This window comes from Rattus norvegicus, chromosome 1, assembly GCF_036323735.1.
Source record: "Rattus norvegicus strain BN/NHsdMcwi chromosome 1, GRCr8, whole genome shotgun sequence".
Classification (NCBI taxonomy): Eukaryota; Metazoa; Chordata; class Mammalia; order Rodentia; family Muridae; genus Rattus; species Rattus norvegicus.
The window spans coordinates 49,051,230-49,070,837 of NC_086019.1; the positions used below are offsets into that span (position 1 = coordinate 49,051,230).

General features: G+C 44.8%; 2 protein-coding genes across 7 annotated transcripts in view; one reads left to right on the forward strand and one right to left on the reverse strand.

Annotated features, from left to right (window-relative positions):
- The window catches only part of Serac1 (serine active site containing 1), a 36,009-nt gene extending 25,385 nt beyond the window's left edge, over window positions 1-10,624 (reverse strand). For 3 of the 5 annotated variants that reach the window (XR_010055964.1, XM_063270670.1, XM_063270668.1), the window contains exons 1-4: window positions 8,269-9,085; window positions 5,675-5,769; window positions 1,472-1,508; window positions 468-604 (exon numbers count right to left, since the gene is read on the reverse strand). Coding sequence is in view for 4 of the 5 variants with exons in the window: in XM_063270670.1 (XP_063126740.1) it covers window positions 468-604; window positions 1,472-1,508; window positions 5,675-5,769; window positions 8,269-8,285 (286 nt within the window). In the remaining variant the exon portion in view is untranslated. Of the gene's footprint in view, window positions 1-467; window positions 605-1,471; window positions 1,509-5,674; window positions 5,770-8,268; window positions 9,086-10,503 lie in introns of those variants that run through there. The other 2 variants (NM_001400935.1, XM_039099712.2) reach the window with 2 other exon arrangements.
- Window positions 10,625-10,674: 50 nt separating this feature from the next.
- Window positions 10,675-17,383, forward strand: Gtf2h5 (general transcription factor IIH subunit 5). Of its 2 annotated transcripts, none has more exons than XM_006227894.4 (3): window positions 10,675-10,799; window positions 11,855-11,927; window positions 15,950-16,575. In XM_006227894.4, exons 2-3 carry the CDS (start codon window positions 11,893-11,895, stop codon window positions 16,128-16,130), a joined length of 216 nt encoding a protein of 71 aa, XP_006227956.1. In that variant the 5' UTR covers window positions 10,675-10,799; window positions 11,855-11,892; the 3' UTR covers window positions 16,131-16,575. The 2 variants fall into 2 exon arrangements, with proteins under 2 accessions (XP_006227956.1, NP_001119560.1); NM_001126088.1 differs by lacking the exon at window positions 10,675-10,799 and adding an exon at window positions 10,809-10,956 and having other exon boundaries at window positions 15,950-17,383.
- The last annotated feature ends 2,225 nt before the right edge of the window (window positions 17,384-19,608 follow it).

Sequence of the window (19,608 nt, forward strand, 5' to 3'; positions counted from 1 at the left end):
AGGCTCATATATTTGAATGCTTGGTCAAGTGGGACTCTGATAGAATTGGAAGGACCAGGAGGTGGGGCCGTGTGGAGTGGGTGTGGCCTTTCTGGAGCAAGTATGCTACTGGGGGTGGGCTTTGCCTTTTCAAAGAGCCCATACTTGGCTCAGTCTCTCTGCCTGGCTACAGATCGTGATATAGCTCTCAGCTACTGTTTCAGCACCTGCCTGTATGCTGCCATGGTCCAGCCATGATGTCCATGGACTAAGCCTCTGAAACTGTAAGGAAGCCCCCAATCCAATGCATCCTTTTATGAGTGTTGTCCTGGTCATGGTTCTTCTTCACTGCAATAGAGCCATGATCAAGACTTGGGGGCTTGGCTCCAACAGGCTCTGCTGATCCTTCCAGAATGCCAAGTCTACTTGTCAAAACGGTACTCAGAGAGACAGACCCACTTCTAAATTTTATGTAGCATGAAACTTACCATGGTTGTCTAAACTGTCCACGAGAGCTTTGTGCACATAGATGTAAGACTTCATTTTTTCTCTTTCAACCACCTGAGTATCCAATGTTAAAGACTTTTTCAGGGCCAGTACTTGGTATGTAATAAATAAAGAACCCCTAAAAAAAGAAACAAAAAGCTCCTCACAAATCAGGATCTAAATAGGACCCAATAGCATTCACAGTGAGCTGCTTTCTAGTTTACTAGGAAACTAGCACACAGCAATGCCCAAGTGTCACTTTACATGTGTGTATACACACATGTACATATGTGTATACATCCATCTCAGTTTAAGATAAGAAGTGAGCTAGGCAGTGGTGGCTCACAGCTTTAAGCCCAGCACTTAGGAGGCGGAGGCGGAGGCAGAGGCAGAGGCAGGGGGCAGGGGGCAGGGGGCAGGGGGCAGAGGCAGAGGCAGGGTGGATTTGAGTTAGAGGCCAGTCTGGTCTACAGAGCAAGTTCCAGGATAGCCAGGGTTACACAGATAAACCCTGTCTTGAAAAACCAACCAACAATACACACACACACACATACACACACACCAGCAAGTGGCCCCAAGATGAGCAATCCCAAATGTTACAGCAGCCAGCTTTTTCGGGAGCAATAGTCATAATGTCACTGTTTCACATTGTGGGTCTGCTGCCTGAGTGCACATCCTTAAACACAGTGCTCAGCTCAGCCTGACTTCACGTTTCATGTGCACAGACTCAGGCTAGACATGTTCTTATTCAGCCTTACCCATCCACACTACTGTCTGGACATATAGTCCCTCACGACATAATATCTTACACATTACTAACCCACTCTCCTGAGAATGGATGTGCATGACGTCTCAGTTGGAATCTATCACATATTACTCATTTATGTCCAACCTTCTGACTGTCCACATCCTGTGGGTACCCTGTGCTCTCTACAAGTCTCTTCTGTGAAGGCTTCTAATAGTATCATAAAGCCATTAACACTGGAGGGTAAGCATCAGTACTTACCCTACAATGAGGGATCCGGTAAATCTTACAATATTTCCTTCAAAAAGAAAGAGATTGCATTACGTGTTATATTTATTATCGGCAACTATCCATACAAGGCAGCACTGAGTAAAACACGACTTGTACTCATGGCTCTCAAACTCATCCCTCAAGCCCTGTTTTGCTACTCCAAACCAAATCAAAAGAAATCAGGCCCAGCCACTGCTATACAGCCAGGGTCACAGGTCCCTTGAGCATAACCAGTAGGAGCTTCTGCAGCTAGAGGTAAGGTGGGGTCACCAAGCTTTCCAGCACCTCTCAAGCAGAAACACTAAAATGAATTTTCCCCCAAATAATCAAACTGCCCTTGGTGGTTAAAGCAGCAAAGATTACACGCCCCCATCTAAACTTTTGTTTGGACCTTGGAAACATTTTAAATATATATTTTTAAACTATTACTGGCAGACAGGTGCCTATCCAATCTGGACTGCTGAGCAGGAAGGCTGGCCACAGACTAAAGTCTGTGGAAATCAAGGGGGGGGACACTGCCCCAGGGACTCACGGGCCTCCACAGTAGGTCTACCTCCACAGTAGGTCTACCTCCACAGTAGGTCTACCTCCACAGTAGGTCTACCTCCACAGTAGGTCTACCACAGGGATGAGGAGGTCTGCGGAGGCTATGCCCAGATTTCCTGACTGTGACTCTCTGGTGCTCCAGTGTTTTCTTTGCTGCTACTGCCTGAGCTTTCTACTAGACTCCCAGTGTCTCTCTCAATGCTGGGCGTCAAACAGGAGCTTGTATGCTTAGGCACATGCCCTTCCCCTAGCTGTGTCCCAGTCCCGATCTTCATGGCCTTTCCGCTCTGTTATCTTCCACTAAAGGTATATGTGACACTCTGCAGTTCACTGTACTGGAAATACTGAGAGAAGGAAAGAGAAAAGCCTTTTCTGCAAGAATCCACTGCAAAAATAGGCGCATAGATGGTGAGTATGCGTGTGCCCATGCACGCATGTTCTCTCTCTCATGCACGGGTGCACAGGCCCATGCATGGTGCATGAAGGCCAGAGGAGGACATCTACGCTGCTCTGTCACTCTCTGCTTTGTTCTGCCAACAATGGTCACAGGACCTGGAGCTAGGCTGGCAGCCAGCAATCCCCTTACCTCTGTTCCACACTTCTCAGTGCTAGAGTTACAGGTGCACGGTACTATACCAGTCTTTTACTTATGTGGGTGCTGGGAATTTGAACTTAGGTCCTCGTGCTTGCACAATAAATATTCTTATACACTGACCCACCGTGTAAGCCCAACAGATATTTTGGTTTGTATTGTTTGGGGAATGTGATGGTTTGCATATGCTTGGCCCAGGAAGTGGCACTATTAGAAAGTTTGGCCTTGTTGGAGGAAGTGTGTCACTGTGGGGGTGGGCTTGGAGACCCTCATCCTAGGTGCCTGGGGATGCTCAGTCTGTTCCTGGCTCCCTTTGCATGAAGATGTAGAACTCTCGGATGCCTAGATGCAGCCATGCTCCTGCCTTGATGATAATGGACTGAACCTCTTAAACCTGTAAGTCAGCCCCAATTAAATGTTGTCCTTTATAAAAGTTGCATTAGTCATGGTATCTGTTCACAGCAATAAAACCCTAACTAAGACAAAAGTTAGTACCAGGGACTGGGGGATTGCTGGGATAGGCTTAACCATGTTTTTAATTGGAAGAATGTGGATTTTGGGACTTTGGATTTGAAAAGCAGTGGGATGCTTTAAATGGGGCTTAATGGGCTATCCTAGTAGGAATGGGGAAGACTTTGTTACTGAGAATAATCTGAAATGATCAGACATGGCCCAAGACGGTTCAGTAAAGAATTTCAGTATGTGGCCTAAAGACTGTTTTTGTGGTATTTTGGAGGAAAATGTGGCTGCTTTTTGCCATTGTCCAAAGAGTGTACTTGAGATTAAGGTGAAGAGATTTAGATTACTTGCTTTGAAAAAGGAAGTCCCCAAACAGCCTGGTGTAAATTCTGTTGTGTGGTTACTAAAGTTCACCCTTATGAAGAGCATTTTAATAAAAAAAAAAAAAAAAAAAAAAAAGGGACGTTGAGAAAGGAAAAATACAAGATATATGGTTTGAGCATTAAAGGGACACCGGGAAGTGAAACGGAGCTGAATCCTGTGCTCAAGGATGTTAAATTGAATAAAGGAAGTAGTGACCTTGGGGCAAGACCCCACCCACCTAAGTCAGCTCCAGGCAACTTAGTACAAACCTTTAGTCCCAGGAGGCAAAGACAAGCAGATCTCTGAGTTCAAGGCCAGCCTAGAACAGAGCAAGTTCTAGGTAAAGAAAAACTTAAATGCAGGTGTGGTGGCACACACCTTTAGTCCCAGGAGACAGGCATGCAGATGTCTAAACTCAAGGTCAATCTATAGAGCAAGATTCAGGACAGCCAAGCTAAGGCAGTGAAGGAGTAAGAAAAGAGGAAGCTACAGATAATAGAACAGGGGGGCCATGTTCCAGCTCCTGCAAGCAGCAGAACTCAGCAGCTTCAGCCTTGTGTCTCTGGCTTTATATTCAAGAGAAGGAGACTACAGGGACAATTGGTGCTGGTTAGCTGGAGCTAAGAAACTAGTGGTGATTAAGAAGAGACCAGCATCACTGAGGTGAAATCTTCTGGGAAGTGTTTTTTCTGAGAACACAAAGAAGCTGTGTTCCAGAGATAACCAAGGCTGTACCTCGTGCTGCAGCTGCACTTGGTAATGTGTAAGAGTCACCCAGGTAGTACTGGTTTTGAAGGAATGAAGAGGTCATGAAGAACATCTGAGGCTTGAGACTGTGAGAGGCCATGGAAGGCCATTGGTGAAGGTGCAGCCTTAGTTGTAGTTGACGGCCCAGAACTGAAGGGTCATGCAAAGGAGTTGAGGCTTGGCACATGAAGAGAGCCTGTGAGAGGCTACTGGTGAAGCCTAGTTGCAGTGGAAGACCCCAGAGTGGTGGAGACGTCAGTACCATGGCAACAAGAACAACAGCAACAGTGTAGCGTGGATCAACCTGAAGTAAAACTGCTATAGAGGGCGGAGCTGGAGAAGTGAAGCCAGCCCTGTGGAGGATCATGTGTGGACCCCAGACATTGAAACAAGCTGTAACACTGACGCTGTCTTGGAGACCCAAAGATGTTAAAGATGCCAGAGTCACAGGCTACCTCTGAGGAAAGCTGGTGACAGGGAGTGGAACAAGCTCAGGAGAAAAAGTTTGTTGCAGTCAACAAGGATGAAAAAGGAATTTAAGGTCTGAAGACGCTTTGACATCAGACATGGACATGGCAGAGTGTAAGCTTGCCCATCTGGTTGCCTGTCCTCATTCGGGGATTACAGTTAAGTGACTGGATGGATCTCAGAAGAGACTATGAACTTTGGGCTTTTAACACTGTTGACACTGCTATAGACTATGGGGACTTTGGAAGTTGGACTAAATATACCTTTTTATTATGTTATGTTTAGGTATGGCCTCCATAGACTCATATGTTTGAACAAGCCTATGGAGGCCAGGGAGTGGCCCTAACTAAGATGGGGAGACAGGTCTGACTGTGTGTGATCCTGGTTAGCCTGCTTTCTGTGCTAGGGCGGGGCCCAAACTCAAAGAGATCCACCTGCCTCTCTCTGGGTGCTAGGATGAAAGGCAGGCTCCACCCACCCACTTCAACAGGTCTAGAAACACAGCACCTCCCTCGGAGCTTACTCTATGGGAGGAGCCAGGTAACTAACCAGGTTCCACACTGACTCAGACTGTATGGCCTAGACATCAGGGAGAGCCCTGTGAAGAGAGCCGGGCAACAGTGTGGCATAAATCAGGGCAGACCCCATGCCTGCAGTATGGAGCAGATGAGGCAGGTCCCACAGCTCCACAGGACAAGGAGATAGTCTCCTGCTCAGCACTGTGTCCCAGAACCTGGTGGAGGTACCTGACTCTGCAAGAGCTAAGTAAATGTACGGGGAATGAGAACACGGTCAGGATTAAGTTTGGAAAGATGAACATGAACAACTGATTGGCCAGGACAATCTTTGGCTCACGTACGGCTCTGGACTTATAAACTTAATGTGACTCATTGGTACAGAAAGACATAAGCAAACGAGAGACGCAGCATTGACTATTGGTCGTGTAGTGCTTTCCAGGAAAGTGGTCACAATCCCATCACTATTCCTACTAGAAAATGGAGACCTGGAACTGTACTCACGGATATTTCTCCAGGATGTGTGACTTTTTGATCGGGGAACAAAGGTTCCTATCCTTCTGCAGCAGATAACACAGTAGCTTGCAGCAAGGGACATCCTGTGTTGGTGGAAGGTAGGAGTAGCAGGTTAATTTGATATATACTTAAAATCTCTTTTGACTGTAAAGACATATCATCATCACAGTGGTCACCTGCAGTCAGACTACTCAAAAACTGAGAAAAGAACCTCCTTGAGGGTTTCGGCCCTGAAAGCACACCAGACTTCACAAGAATAAAGTTTGCTGGTACTTTCACTGTTCTTTGAGTTCTGTTCAACTGTGAATGGTAACTAATAGGGAACCCAGGAAAATTCAAGTATTTACAATACAATGCATGTCTGCTCTTGATAAATGAAGGCCCAGCAGCCATGGAGAGAAGCAGAAAATCCCCTCTAAGGCAGCCAAGGAACGCTAGCTGACGATCAGCACTAACTGCCAGGCAAGCACCACAGCTCTAGTCTAACCAGCTCCAGTTGAGCCTATAACTCTTCTCCCTGTTAAGTAATGAATGGCAGTGTGGGCCCTTCAGCCTCGGGATGGTTCATGCTGCTGCACTGAGCCAATGCATGCAGTTTCTAAATATTCCTCTGTATTTTATAAACTGTTTCTCTGAGACAAGGTCTCTTCCATAACACTGGCTACCGTAGAACTCACTTTGTAGACCAAGCTGGCCTTGAACTCACAGAAATCTACTTGCCTCTGCCTCCTGAGCATTTTTATAAATAAAACTCTGTTTTGAAACTCCATTTCTGTGCCTAGCCCTTGTGGTAGTTTGTTTGACAAGCTTTATATTCTTTGATCAAGAGCTCATCTTGTGGGACTGTTTCCCTGTGAAGAGTCTGTGCTCTGATCTGTGATGTCTGTCAAAGATCCGACTGGACTATCGCACATACTTCAAATTGATGGACTTAGGACATGGACTTAAGAATTTCACTTTCCAAGGCAGAAGAGGAGATGGTTCAGCCAGTAAAATATTTGCAAGAAAAGCTGAGGGCCTGAGTTTGGTTCCCTAGCGTGCATGTTCCGAGCCCGGGGCAGCAGCATGTGCCTATGCACCTAGCACAGTGGAAACAGAAGCAGGAAGGTTCCTGGGGCCTTGTGGTGACCTTCAAGTCTAGCCAAATTGGTGAAACCCAGGTTTGGTGAGAGACCTTGTCTCAAAAATAAGATGGAGTGACAAAGTGGAAAGAGAGAGAGAACCTACTCCTGAAAGCTGTTCTCCAGCCCTCCGCTCTGGCACGACCTCTCCCCAACCCCACATAAATACTAAATAAAACAGGATACGAATTTTCTTAAAATACGGTGGGTGATTAAGGGTGCTTGTCATTGATATCCGCACCACTGTGCTGCTCATGTGTACGTGTACGTGTACATACACACACACACACACACACACACACACACACACACACTCGGAATTCTGATGTCCATTTACTTGTGCTGCTGGTTAAACCAAGTTTCACACTGTTTCCTTGATCTCATAAGAAGGCATTTTCCAGTCTGTTTCTTGGAATATAGTCCTTTAAGACTATCCTATCAAAGCTCAGCTAACTCATTAAAACATGGGCATAATTCTCAAATATTTTGGATTTCTCCTGATTTCTATATTAGTCTTAATTCCACCATGGTTAAAAGCAAACTTCAGAAGAACCATGCTCAGGTCTGTCTGATGGCACAGAATGGGCCCTATTTTGATTTCTGTCCCAGATGTACTTGGAAAGAACTGGTACTGTGTTCTATTAGCTATTTCTAATGTCTATTAGAGCAAACTGAGAGCGCTTCTCCGGTTTCCTCCTCTTGCTGGTTTTGTCAACACATGCTATTGAGAGAATAGAAGTAGGGGCCACAGCAGGATTCTGAACTTACTCTATCATGGGATGATGTCAGTTATACAATGTTAATAGCTTTTAAACAGACTTGTTTAAATAAGCCATGACTTAGTCCTAGCACTCAGGACAGAGGCAAGTCGAGTCTTGTAAGTTTAAGGCTAGCCTGGACAGGTCTTTGTAAGATGGGCAGAGGGGAAACAGAGACAGAAAAAGCCAATTCAGAGATCTTTAATAGAACATAGGTTCCTATCTGCCCAGTGTTACAAGACTAAAATCACAGTGTTTTCCTTACTGAATACTTTGAGGGAATCCATTTGCAGTCTCAAGTGGCTTTTTAAAAGATTTATTTATTACATATATTAAATATAATATGTTCATACATAATATATAACTCGCCACCATGTGCTAGCTGGGAATTGAACTCAGGTCCTCTGGAAGAACAGCCAGTGCTCTTAACTGCTGAGCCATCTCTCCATCCCAGAATCTCACATCTATTTCTAGACACCTTTAGCTTTGAATGCCATCATGAACGGTGTCTCTATTGCTAAAATTCCTGGGCATTAGTGCTGCTATAAAGAAGTTCAATTTCAAAATCTTCCTGATGGCCATCCATGGCTGATACTTCCTAACCAAAGTAACCCTTCTAGCCCTATCACATCCCCATCTTGGCATCTTTCTGTTCATCTATATAGAGTCTCTCTGTTCCCAGTAAAATTAATTATCTGTTCACCTTTGCACCACAAGCATCTAGAAGAATGCCTGGTCCACATCAGGTCTAGACATCAGAGATGTCTGGAGGATTTCAGTCAGTAAAAAAGCAAAAAGAGTTTGAGGTGAGTATAACAGATGAAGCCATTTGCATTTGCAAGGTGGAGTTCAGGTTCCTCGCAGGTCATTAATGTGCAGGCGTGAGTCCAGAACCCGTAGCTCAACAGTAGAGTTCATGCACAAGTTAGCTGAGAGTTGGAGGACTGATTTTTTTTTTCTTGCTCGATTTTGCTTTTTGTTTTTCATGAGACAAGGTTTCTTTGTGTAACAGCCCTGGTGGTTATGGAACTTTCCAAACTCAGAGATCCCCCTGAGGGCTGAATTAAAGGCCTGCACTACCACTGCCCAGCCAGAGGACCCATTTTTCAGTGAGGAAAATGTAGGCCAAAAGAAAAAAGCAAAGCCAAGACACTTGGGCAGATTAAACTTGGGGCAGCTTTAAACGAGTAGGGTTCATGGGTCCTAGAGGTGAGGAGCTTCCCCCACCCCAAAGCAGAAGCAGAGTTCACACGATGGACAGATGTCTTGTTTGGGACACAGAGGGTGTAGAGCGGCTAAAGAACCCGGAATGATGCTCCTGTGCCCAGTTGGAAATGGGTCCTGAGTCTAAATTAATTCCTTTTAGACCTACAATATGATCCAGCCACACCACTTCTGGGTATATAATCCAGAGTCAAAGCTGGCTTTTCCAGAGATACCAGCACACCAATGTTTTACTGATGCACTGTTCGTGGTAGCCAGTGGCGCAAACAGATAACATGCTAGAGCCTCAGTCAGTCATAAAGGAGAGTACAAAGCCCTCACCTGAAGGAACATGGTAGAAGAGGCCCACAGTGACACATACTGCATGCATTCTCTCTTATCTGTAATTGAGAGAGCGAGAGAGTGTGTGTGTGTGTGTGTGTGTGTGTGTGTGTGTGTGTGTGTGTGTGTTTGGGGGGAGAGGCATAAGAGAGAAAGGTGGACTCCTAGGGTGATGGAAGGGAGAGGAGGCAGTAAAGGGGCGGAAACAATAATGAGGTTTGTTATCTCTGAAAACACCATAGTGGCTCATTTGGGTATAACTAGGCTCACTTAATGCAGACAAACAAAACTATTCCCTCCCCCTTGTCTATATTTTAATAAGGACTAGTGCTGTCTACACTTCCAAATATTTTAATCTCCTGGGTAAAATGGTATTTAGACCTCACTTCTGTTTGTCTAATGCACTGTGAAACTTGAGCGCTTGCTGCGTCTGTGGAACTCCAGGCTGAAGTGATTGGATCTTTAGGTGCCACTCTTTATGTGAAGGATGTTGGAGGCCTCTTAGATTAAGGTAACAGAGGAATGAAAAAAATTAGCATTTCTACAAAATAAATAAAAACAATAAAAAAGGAGTGGGATACAGCAGATGTGGGGGGGGTGGAGGGAGAATAAGGCCCAGGGATGGCAAGATGGCTCAGCAAATATGGCACTCTTGTTGCCAAGCCTGATGAACAGAACTCCATTCCAGGGATGCTGAAAGAGAATGGACTCCTTCAAATCGTCCTCTGACCTCTCATTCACTGGGGCACATGCATGACATGCGCAGGCCACATAAGTACAAATCAATTAATACATTTTTAAAAAGGAAATTTGAGGAGCCGAGGGGGAAACAAGTGGAAGGACGAAACAGGTTAAAGGAAGAAGATACATGTAAAGCAAAGATCAGTATGAGCTTAAATGTGGAAATATTTAACTTAAAAATCAAGACGTTACAACTACCTCCTGTCTCAATTACTGAGAATTCAGCTACATTAAGACTACAGATCAGAATTGGGGAATAGGATTAACTTCAGAACCTTCTGGAGGTCTTCATCTTAAAATGACGGTTACTGGGATTAGAAAAGCCTATCAGCATTCCAACTATTCAATCTCCCTGGTCAGAGATGAGGAAGATGTGTCCGACTCAGGTGTAGCTCATGAGAACACAGAGCCCAGGATGGTGCACCTTCCATTCAGGTGCTCTCCTCCAAGCCTCAGGGGCAACCAGCGCGGCTCAGTGACCAATCAAGAAAAGAGACAGAATCGGTCCGAGGGTGCCGCGGCGGATCACCCGGTCCCTCCGAGGCCGCGCGACCTTAGTGTCCCTGCAGGGCTACATCCCTCTTCACCCGGGGCTGCGGCGACGCCCTTGCCCTCCCTCCTGTCCGTCCGTCTGTCCATTCGCCCGTCCTACCTGCTGGCGCAAGGACTCTGGCAGCCCCGGCCGCTCGCGGTGGACTCCACGGGCTACAGCGCCCAACCTTCGCTGCTACAAGTTACCTGCGCCCCAGTCAAGCGTCAGTGGGCACGTGACCCCGCCTCTAAGAGCTTGCCCCCGCCCTTAGGCCCTGCCCCCAGAGGTCGCCCCACCTACTAGAGTGTCGCTGGCGCGATGACGTACGACGACGCAGGCGCAGTGAGTAGGCGACGCTGGGACGGCCCTGGTTGTGTCGGGGGCGGAACTCTGCTGGCTTTGAGCGCCTTCAAACAGTAGGTTGCTTGGGGCTCTGCGGCGTCGGAAATAAGGCGGGGAGGAGCAAGAAAACAGGGATCCTCCAGTCGTGTGGACCGACCCGAGTCCCGCACCCTTTTTAAGGCCTGTGTTGCGGATCCGCGCGGCCATCACGCATTGCATCACGGTTTTACTGTGTGGGAAACGTAGCCGTCCATACCTGGGTGTAGTCAGGGACCTTTATGGTGGCTGTCACGCAGGCGATTTCCAATGTAGATCCTTGGGCAATGTAGTTCATTAATCAAAACGAAGGCAAAATTTAGGGACCTAGATGTCTCACCGGTAAAATCAGGTCACTGTTTTGAGGCTCTTTTGGAACTGCCATTTTGTAGTTTCTGCCTTCCAGAATCTAACTGTATATCGTTCTTCTGGATATAAAAAGAAAGCGTTTGGGGCTGGAGAGATGGCTCAGTGGTTAAGAGCACTGAAGGCTCTTCCAGAGGTCTTGAGTTCAAGTCCCAGCAACCACGTGGTGGCTCACAATCATCTGATGCCCTCTTCTAGTGTGTCTGAAGACAGTGACAGTGTACTCATACACATAAAATAAATAAATAAATCTTTAAAAAAAAGAAAGCATTTGAATAATGGATCTATTTGCACTTGTGTTGGGCTCGTTGACTTTGAATAATGGAGTTTTGGTTTTCGGTTTTTTGCGGGGTGGCGAGGGGGAAGGGGAGGTTGTTTGGGGCTCACTATGTAGTCCAGGCTAGTCCAGAACTAAAGAGATCTGCCAGCCCCTGTCTCTTGAGTGTTAGGATTAAAAGCCTGAACCACCCTGACGGGTCTGGAGCTTACTTTGTAACGGATTAATTAGACTAGAATTTGTAAGTAGGATTTATGCATTATTAATATTGCAAATAATCTGCTTTAGCATTGGTAAGAATGGGAATATCTGGATGCCTTAATGTTAGCTTTTTAATACTCACAGTTTTTAGTTGTTTTGTTTCATCTCAGATGTAAATCCCCAAAGTAGGTTAAAACTTTTGGATTTTATGTCACTTCATCCCTTCTAAATTTTATGCATTTATTTTAGAATTCTTGAAGTCATCCGCACTGTCTGCCTGAGGAAAGATGGTCAACGTCTTGAAAGGAGTGCTTATAGAATGGTTCGTAGTTTTAACAATGAGTTTTAAATTTAGACACTGGATCTTGTTTTATATATTCAATGTGCCTCAGTGAGTGAGTGTGTGTGTGCGTGCGTGCGTGCATGCATGCATGCATGTATGTATGTATGTATGTGTGTGTGCGCCTTTTGTTGATGGAAATGATTCCAGGCTTCAATTTAGAATTTTCAAAAGCTTTCCTTATAACCTGGACAGGATTTGCTGCTAAGTTTCTTGCTGATATTACATTTCACTGTCTCTGTTAAGTGTTTGTTTCCAGTGGTTTTTGATGGGAAACTTGTGTGTTAGCCTTGATTAGAGAAACAGTGTTTCTATTCTCAAACCATCAGCTCTTTGTCTAGATGAAGGCTTGGAAGAATTCAGTAACTTGGGCCAGGCTCTTGGGGCAGGCCTTTAGTCCAAGCAGGTGGATCTCTTAGGTGTTCAAGGTCACCCTGGTCTACATAGTGAGTTTCAGATCCTGCCTCCCATCATCCCCCAGGCTGGATAGTAAAATCTTACCTCAAAAAATTTAAAAAATGCTGTCTCCTCCCTGCCTGCCTACTATAATTCGTTGCATAGGTAGTGGTGCTTTTACTTAGATGGTAATGTTTGGAGTGGCACTGCCTAATGGAGATACAGTTTCAGCCACTTACATAGTCTCACATGTTCTAGTAACCGCATTAAAAAGTGAAGTGAGATAGGTAAACTGTTAGTAATTACTTTTATTTTCTGTGCACAAGGGTTGACCTGAGGATATCAGAAGAGGGCATTGGATTGCCAGGACCTTGAGTTAGGAACAAGTTGTGAGCCACCCTGTAAGTGCTGGGAACTGAACCTGGGTCCTCTGCTGGAGCAACAAGTGCTCTTCACCTCAGAACCATCTCCTTTCCCATGTATTAAGTCTTAAAGTCCTATCTTCAAAGTCTAGCTTCTGTTTTACTTCCCAGCATACCAGATGCTCTGTGATTCGTGAGCTACCATAAGGACTTCAGTAAGGTAACGATTCCAGCCAAGCCAGTTAAAGACACACAGTTGATGTGGGAGGAACTCAAACCAGGAAATAGTTCAGGACTGTAAAAGGGCTGACTGTAGACGCATTTTAATCCAGCCGTGTGGCTACTCTGGCTGGGATAGAGGCAGGCCCTTAGCACACACCTTTAATCCCAAACAGTGATGGTAAAGTTAGTTTGTAGAGGGAAGCAGCCATGGTTGAAAGTGATGTCGGATATGCCCAATAAGAACAGAGAGGAGCAAGGGGAAGGAAGCAGTTTTACAGAGACAGTTACAGAAAAGACAAGTTGCAGAGAAAGAACAAGCTAGACACAGGTGAGCCAAAGAATGAGAAGGAGACAGAAAATTAGAACATATTGCCAGAGGTATTATGAGGCCAAGCAGAGCACTTCAGTCAGAGGCAGAAAGAAGCCAGATTGAATCAGTTAGGTTGGAGAGGTATTGGAGGCAGAATAGCTGAGTTGAGCCAGCCACCAAGAGTTCAGAAAGTGTTGTAAGACACCAAAGTGGCCTCACCTCAGGAGTGCAACCCACAGAACACAGATTGACAGTGACCGCTCAATAGCATGAGGGTGTAAGGTTTTTAATCTACGCACGTGGGGTTGCTCGTCCACGCAGGGAGAGGTGACCACGAACCCAAAAAAGCACAGAACTTTTATTCATACAGAGGGCAGACTTCAGCAACAGGGTTAGCTGGCCTATTCTATTGGTGGTGCACAGGACAAGGATCTGGTCAGGTATTGGCTGGCCTGCTCAAGGGGCTGTTCTTGGCTCAGTTGGTCACTTTCCTCATCCAGCCCCACACCTGGCCTTGGAGAATCACTGGGAAAGGGCATGGTGGTCAGGCAGAGTCAGGATGACACCCTGCAGTTGTTCTCGGAATTTACCACAGGGAGGGGTATTTTCTTTCTGAGAACAGTTGTTATTGCTTAATTAGCTTAGTCAGAATCTTGATCACCAAAACTTTATCATCTCACTGGGCATCCTGACGTCAGATGAATCTCTCAGAAAGGTCACGAGTTTGTCCTAGGTGTCCTGACCACCAGATGTATTTCTCAAAGCCTTGTTTTTACAGCTTTGTTTCTCACCTCTATGAAGCTTTATTTCCTCAAAAGAACTAGAAAGGGCGAGTTTATTCTTTAAGTCTCAGAGGCTGAAAACATGTAGGCCTAGATAAGATTGTACAGAGACTATACACTTCTAGATAAGATTATACAGAGACTATACACTTCTAGATAAGATTATACAGAGACTATACACTTCTAGGACTCCTAAGTTAGCAGGCTGAGGCAGTAAGCCTCTGGGAACAACAGTTATATCAGGTGAACCAGACCACCTAGAGCTCCCAGGGACTAAACCACCATCCTAGAGAACACAGGGATGGACCTATTGCTCCATCCGCATATGTAACAGAGGCTGGCCTTGTCGGGCATTAATAGGAGGAAAGGTCCTTGGTTCTGTCTAGGCTCCCTAGTGTTGGGGAAAATCAGGGCGGGGAGGGAACACCCTCATAGAAGCAGGGGGTGGGGAATAGAATTTCCGGTTCCTGGAGGGGAAACCGGGAAATGGGATAACATTTAAAATGTAAATTTTAAAATGTCATTAAAAGTAGTTATTTTAACAGGCTGAACCAAGAAATGAGGAATGGAGAATGGGGTGAACACCATGAGTAGCATACAGTTGATGGAGTGTGGGTTACGTGCCAGGTTAAAGTACAGTAGTCCCGAGTTATCAAAGCTAGGCTTCACAGGATCCCCTTTACCTCGCTGAGACTGTGGATATTACCTACCACAGTTATGCTCTCTAAGCTAAGGGTCAGACACTGGAACATTCACACTTCGATGTGACAAAACAGTAAGAGTGTTTTCCTTCATGATTTGAAGGATTCTTAACCATAGACCTCAACGATTACAGAGCATAAGGCTTAAGGCATAGTCACCAATGCTGTCAATAGCTGCACCCCAATCCAAGAACCCTTCTCTGAAAATAAGCAAAGAGAACCATAGAAAAATGACTGGCCTATAACCTGGGGCATAGGGAGGGGGAGGAAGTTATTTCTGCATAGATTAATATGCAGACAGCTTCATTATCAAGCCTGCTGAGAAATCTGTCACAATCTGGTCACTAATCTCTTCTCTCTGCAGATCAGATAAAGTGTTGTTCTAGCTTAGGGACTTGAAAACTAACTATGATGATCTTATTTTTAACCAGATCTGTACAGGAGCCTACCCCAGAACAATAGCATCCTAATTCTTACTTAACCCACAGTAAAAGACTGGGTCCCAAGCTGTGATTAAAGGTGTGTGCCACCACTCTCCCCCCACCCACCCCTCAATCTTTTTTGGCCCATCCAAGGTTTATCTTAGGCTAAGGGCCTGGAAGTCCAGTTCAGTGAGCCAGCTTGTACTTAATGAGATTCAGTCCTCCGTTCCCTCTCCCTTACTCCAGCCCCCAAACAAAGAAAAACACATCTAAGACTGAATGCTTAAAACACTTGAAAGATTGTGTTTTTATAGCAGGATGGGATTTGTGAAAATGAGTCCGAGAAGCAGGAGCTCTGACTTGCTGTCTTGTGGCCCTTTTCTTCCTGTAAGCCATCTGGAAGGAGCCTGTTACACTGGCTTTGTCCACTCTGGGCTGCTGGACTTGCCTCTGAAGCCCTTTTTGTTTCTCCCCACGCTCAGTGAGTCCGGGCCTAGCTTTTAAAATCATTAAGGAAGCTATAGTTCAAGCACTGTTATCTGCAGAGCTTCAGATATCTGTACTTTGTCCTCTTGTGAGTGATGAGGTCTTTAAAAGCCTTGCTCTTGAAGTCGATTTAACTCAACTTCTAACATGAAGTCATAGTTACAAATGATGACCACTTTAGACTGAGAGAAAAATAAGACATTGACTAATGGTTCCAAACTTTAAAAGTCACCGTAAAATGTTGTCATTCTCAGATGTAATTGTTAAGTCTTTGCAGCCTGGTTGACCATAGAATGTCCTGTAATCTGTGTTTGTTTCTACAGCGATCCCGCCATGAAGCAGTTTTTGCTGTACTTGGATGAGTCCAATGCCTTGGGGAAGAAGTTCATCATTCAAGACATTGATGACACACATGTCTTTGTCATTGCGGAACTGGTTAATGTTCTCCAGGAGCGAGTAGGGGAACTGATGGACCAGAATGCCTTTTCTCTTACCCAGAAGTGAGAGCTCTAGTGTTAAGCACTTGGCAATCCCAACCACAGACAGGAGAGAGGCCTGCTTAGTGTCTCCTGGAGTTTAGACTTGTTACAAGCATTTGGTGGGAAAGGCTGCTGCAGGGTCATTCACTCAGATGTAAGCTCCCAACTGATTTTGATGGACCATTAAAAAAATCTTTGTAAAGAAGAATTTTAACAACTGGCTGCAATTTGGCTTTTACTGTTTGTTATTAAAATATAATCATAGCTGTGCTGGTGGGATGGCTCAGTTGGTAAAGGCCCTTGCCACTAAGCCAGACACCCTGACCACACTACAAGGTGAGAACTCTGCAGGTTGTCCTCTGACCCTCGTGTGTGTAGCTCCCTCCTGCACAAATAAGTAAATGTAATAAAATGTAATCATAAATGTTTTCCCTGCCTTTTTAAAACACCAATTAAATACACCAGAAAAATATTGGAGTTTGGTTAAGTTACCATTTTAACCTGGGTATCATTAATTTTGCTTGTTCCTAATAACAAGTGCACATTTTTAGTACCACAGAGTTAGAAACCAGTGGGACAGAGAACTCTGCTTTGCATCTTCAGTTTTCGCCTTTCACACTACATCGGGGACGCTTTCCTATGAAGGTGGGTGTTCCTCGGTAGTGCAAGGTACAGCAGAAGTACGTGTACATGTGTGTGTAAAACTAACAGATCGGAAGATAACTGCAATTATCCTTAGTATTTGGAGAGTAGGATTGGAAGACTTGCATGTGTGTGAACTCTTACATCGTCTGAAACTATTAATGTAGATAAACAAAATAGGTAATATAAAGGTTCAAACAAAAACGCAGCAAGATCAGCCTCAATGGGGATAAATGTTATATTTTTATCCATATGCTCTGATGCAATTAAACCAAGTATTACTCTTTTTATGCTGTTTGGCAAGCTACCTAAATATACTTTTCAGAATGATGAAATTAAAAGCATGAAACAAAATACAGGGGTGGGCATGGTGGCACACACCGTTAATCCCAGCATTCAGGAGACAGAGGCAGGCAATTCTAGAAGCTAGTCTGGTCTCTATAGCAAGTTCCAGGATAGTCAGGAATACATAATGAGACCCTGTCTCAATAAACAAAAACAAGCCATGTGATTTCATAGGTTACATTAAAAATTCATGTCTTTAATCCCAGTAATAGAGAAGCCGAGGCAGACAGATCTGTGAGTTCAAGATTGACCTGGTCTACAGAGTGAGTTCCAAAACAGACAGGACTACACACAAAAACCCTATCAAAACAATTTACTTCCAAGGTGTTGAGAAATAAAAGGTTACTTGTGTCCTTGTTAGACTTTTTTTTAGATAGGCAGGAATGGAGAGAACAGCCTTTTAGGAAGCAGTAAGTTAGGTTAGGGACATGTAGAGCCACGTTAATTCCCAAGAGCAACACTGAGAGGGCTTTGCATTCCTTACTGAAGACAGCGCCTCTTGGGCCCTGGTAGGAATTTTCCAACAGAAAAGAGAACCTAAGTGATGTTATGTACATTCTTATCAAACCTAGTTTCTTTCTGTGTTGACAGAAGGCAGCTAGTCCTCTTCAGTTAGCGTGCATGTGTGTTACAGGATCTGCAAGTTGTCACCTCACTGTGTGTCAGTCCTTGCCTGTGTACTTTTTCATTCATGCATTGGAATGTGAGCTTTCCAGTGGATTGTTACTAATACAGCTGATACTAAGAATTATTAAGTAGAAGATAGATTTTTTTTATATAGATGCTCTAGCTGTATTGGAACAGTACTGGACATTGTCATCCCTAAGATGCCTCAAGCATTTATCACCAATACCATTTATATTAAAACAGAAAACATTGGATCTTAGAAGTGGGTGGAGAACGCAAGTGAACGAGGAAGGCCAAGAGTGTTGGTTGAAGGAAGAGTCTCTGTTATGAAGTATGCAGTACATGAGGAAGCTTTCTCTGGACAGTTGGGGAAAATGGGCTCCACTGACAGCAGTGAGAGCCCCTGTAGCTGCTTAGTTGACCGGGCTGACTATAAGCAAAGTGCAAGTTCTCTAGTGGCCTCTGTCTGGGCTCAATTCTTGGAATCTGACTGACATCTGCTTTGATATACTTTAGACATCAGTGATGGAAAATACCAGCTGCTTGTTATTGGAGTAGACTGCTGCCTTTACTTTCAACAAAATCCCAAATATGAGGAGACAATAGTAATAAAGTAGTAAAGGGGTCCTTTTCCCCTTCCCTCCCTTCCTTCCCTCCTTCCTTCCTTATTTCCTTCCCTCCCTCCTTCCTTCCTTCCTTTCTCAAGATGGGGTCTCATGTAGCCCAGGTTGTCTTGGAACTCACAGATCTGCCTATCTCTGCCTTGCTAGGTGTGCACCACCACACTGGGCCCTGCTTTGTTGTTTAAATACTGTAGTAAGTCAAAATCTTGGAGCCCAGATTTCCTTGTGTAATTAGTGTGGTCATCTTAAAACTCTGGACTCCTGAGTTTGCATTATAGTTGACATAAACATGTGCTCTGAGAAATCAGTTTTAGTGTAGTAATAGCGTTACTGATTATAGATAACAAAGATCCTGTCCTTAATTTCTGATACACTACAGGTAATAGCCAAAATTATTAAGAGTTGAGGATGTACCTCTGTGGTAGGGCCTCTTTGAAGTGTGCATATGGTCCTGGGATCAGGCCCCCCACACACCAAAATTTAGTAGTTTTATTATTAGCATTCGTTGTAACAGGTAGTCTGACATAATTTTGTTTTCTCTCTGAGAGGATATTGAATATACAAGCTCCACTTTGCAGAATATTAAGCCTATTTAACACAAAGGATTAGGCCCTACTTAGGTCTCCAGTTTTAGAAGTAACCATTAATCTGAATGTATAAGGCACCTATTGGATTAGTGAGACACATATGGTGTCTGATGGCTTTTCCGGAGAGAATCAGATGATGAGGCTCTGGTGCAATATGAGGATTATTAGTAGCTTGGTGGGTTGACAGTGTGGTGGCATTATTGGGAATGGTGGGACTGCGTTGGATGAAGCAGGTCACTGGAAGCATGTCCTTGGATTTGTTCTCTCTGCTTCCTGTCCAGTGTGAATGAGGAAGACCCTCGTTCATATGCTCCTGCTACCAGGAGCTTCTGCACAAGTGCAGGGGCCTGAAGGACAATAGGGCTATAGGCTGAACCCCAACAGCACTGATGGATTACATGTTACTGTTTTCTTTCTATGCCTCAGGGAACCACATAAATTCCCCAGTTCCTCTCAGCAGGTATTACAGAGCAAGTGAGGAAAGAGGATATCCTGAAGACAGATTGGGTAGCGTTGAGCAGAGGCCACTGCCGTCAGGAAAGCTCTGGTGAGGAACATTGCAAAGACCACTGCTATCTTTATCAAAACTAGGACATTTTTTCATTGCCTTCATACATGTACTCAGTCCAGTCTAAACTTTATTTTGCTTTGTTTTCAAGTCAGGGTCTCTCTGTGTAGC

Excerpts from the sequence above, each read along its gene's own strand:
- Gtf2h5 (XM_006227894.4), top strand. The coding sequence starts at position 11,893 with ATGGTCAACGTCTTGAAAGGAGTGCTTATAGAATG. Across the intron at positions 11,928-15,949 it reads AAAGGAGTGCTTATAGAATG|CGATCCCGCCATGAAGCAGT; the intron begins GTTCGTAGTTTT and ends TTGTTTCTACAG.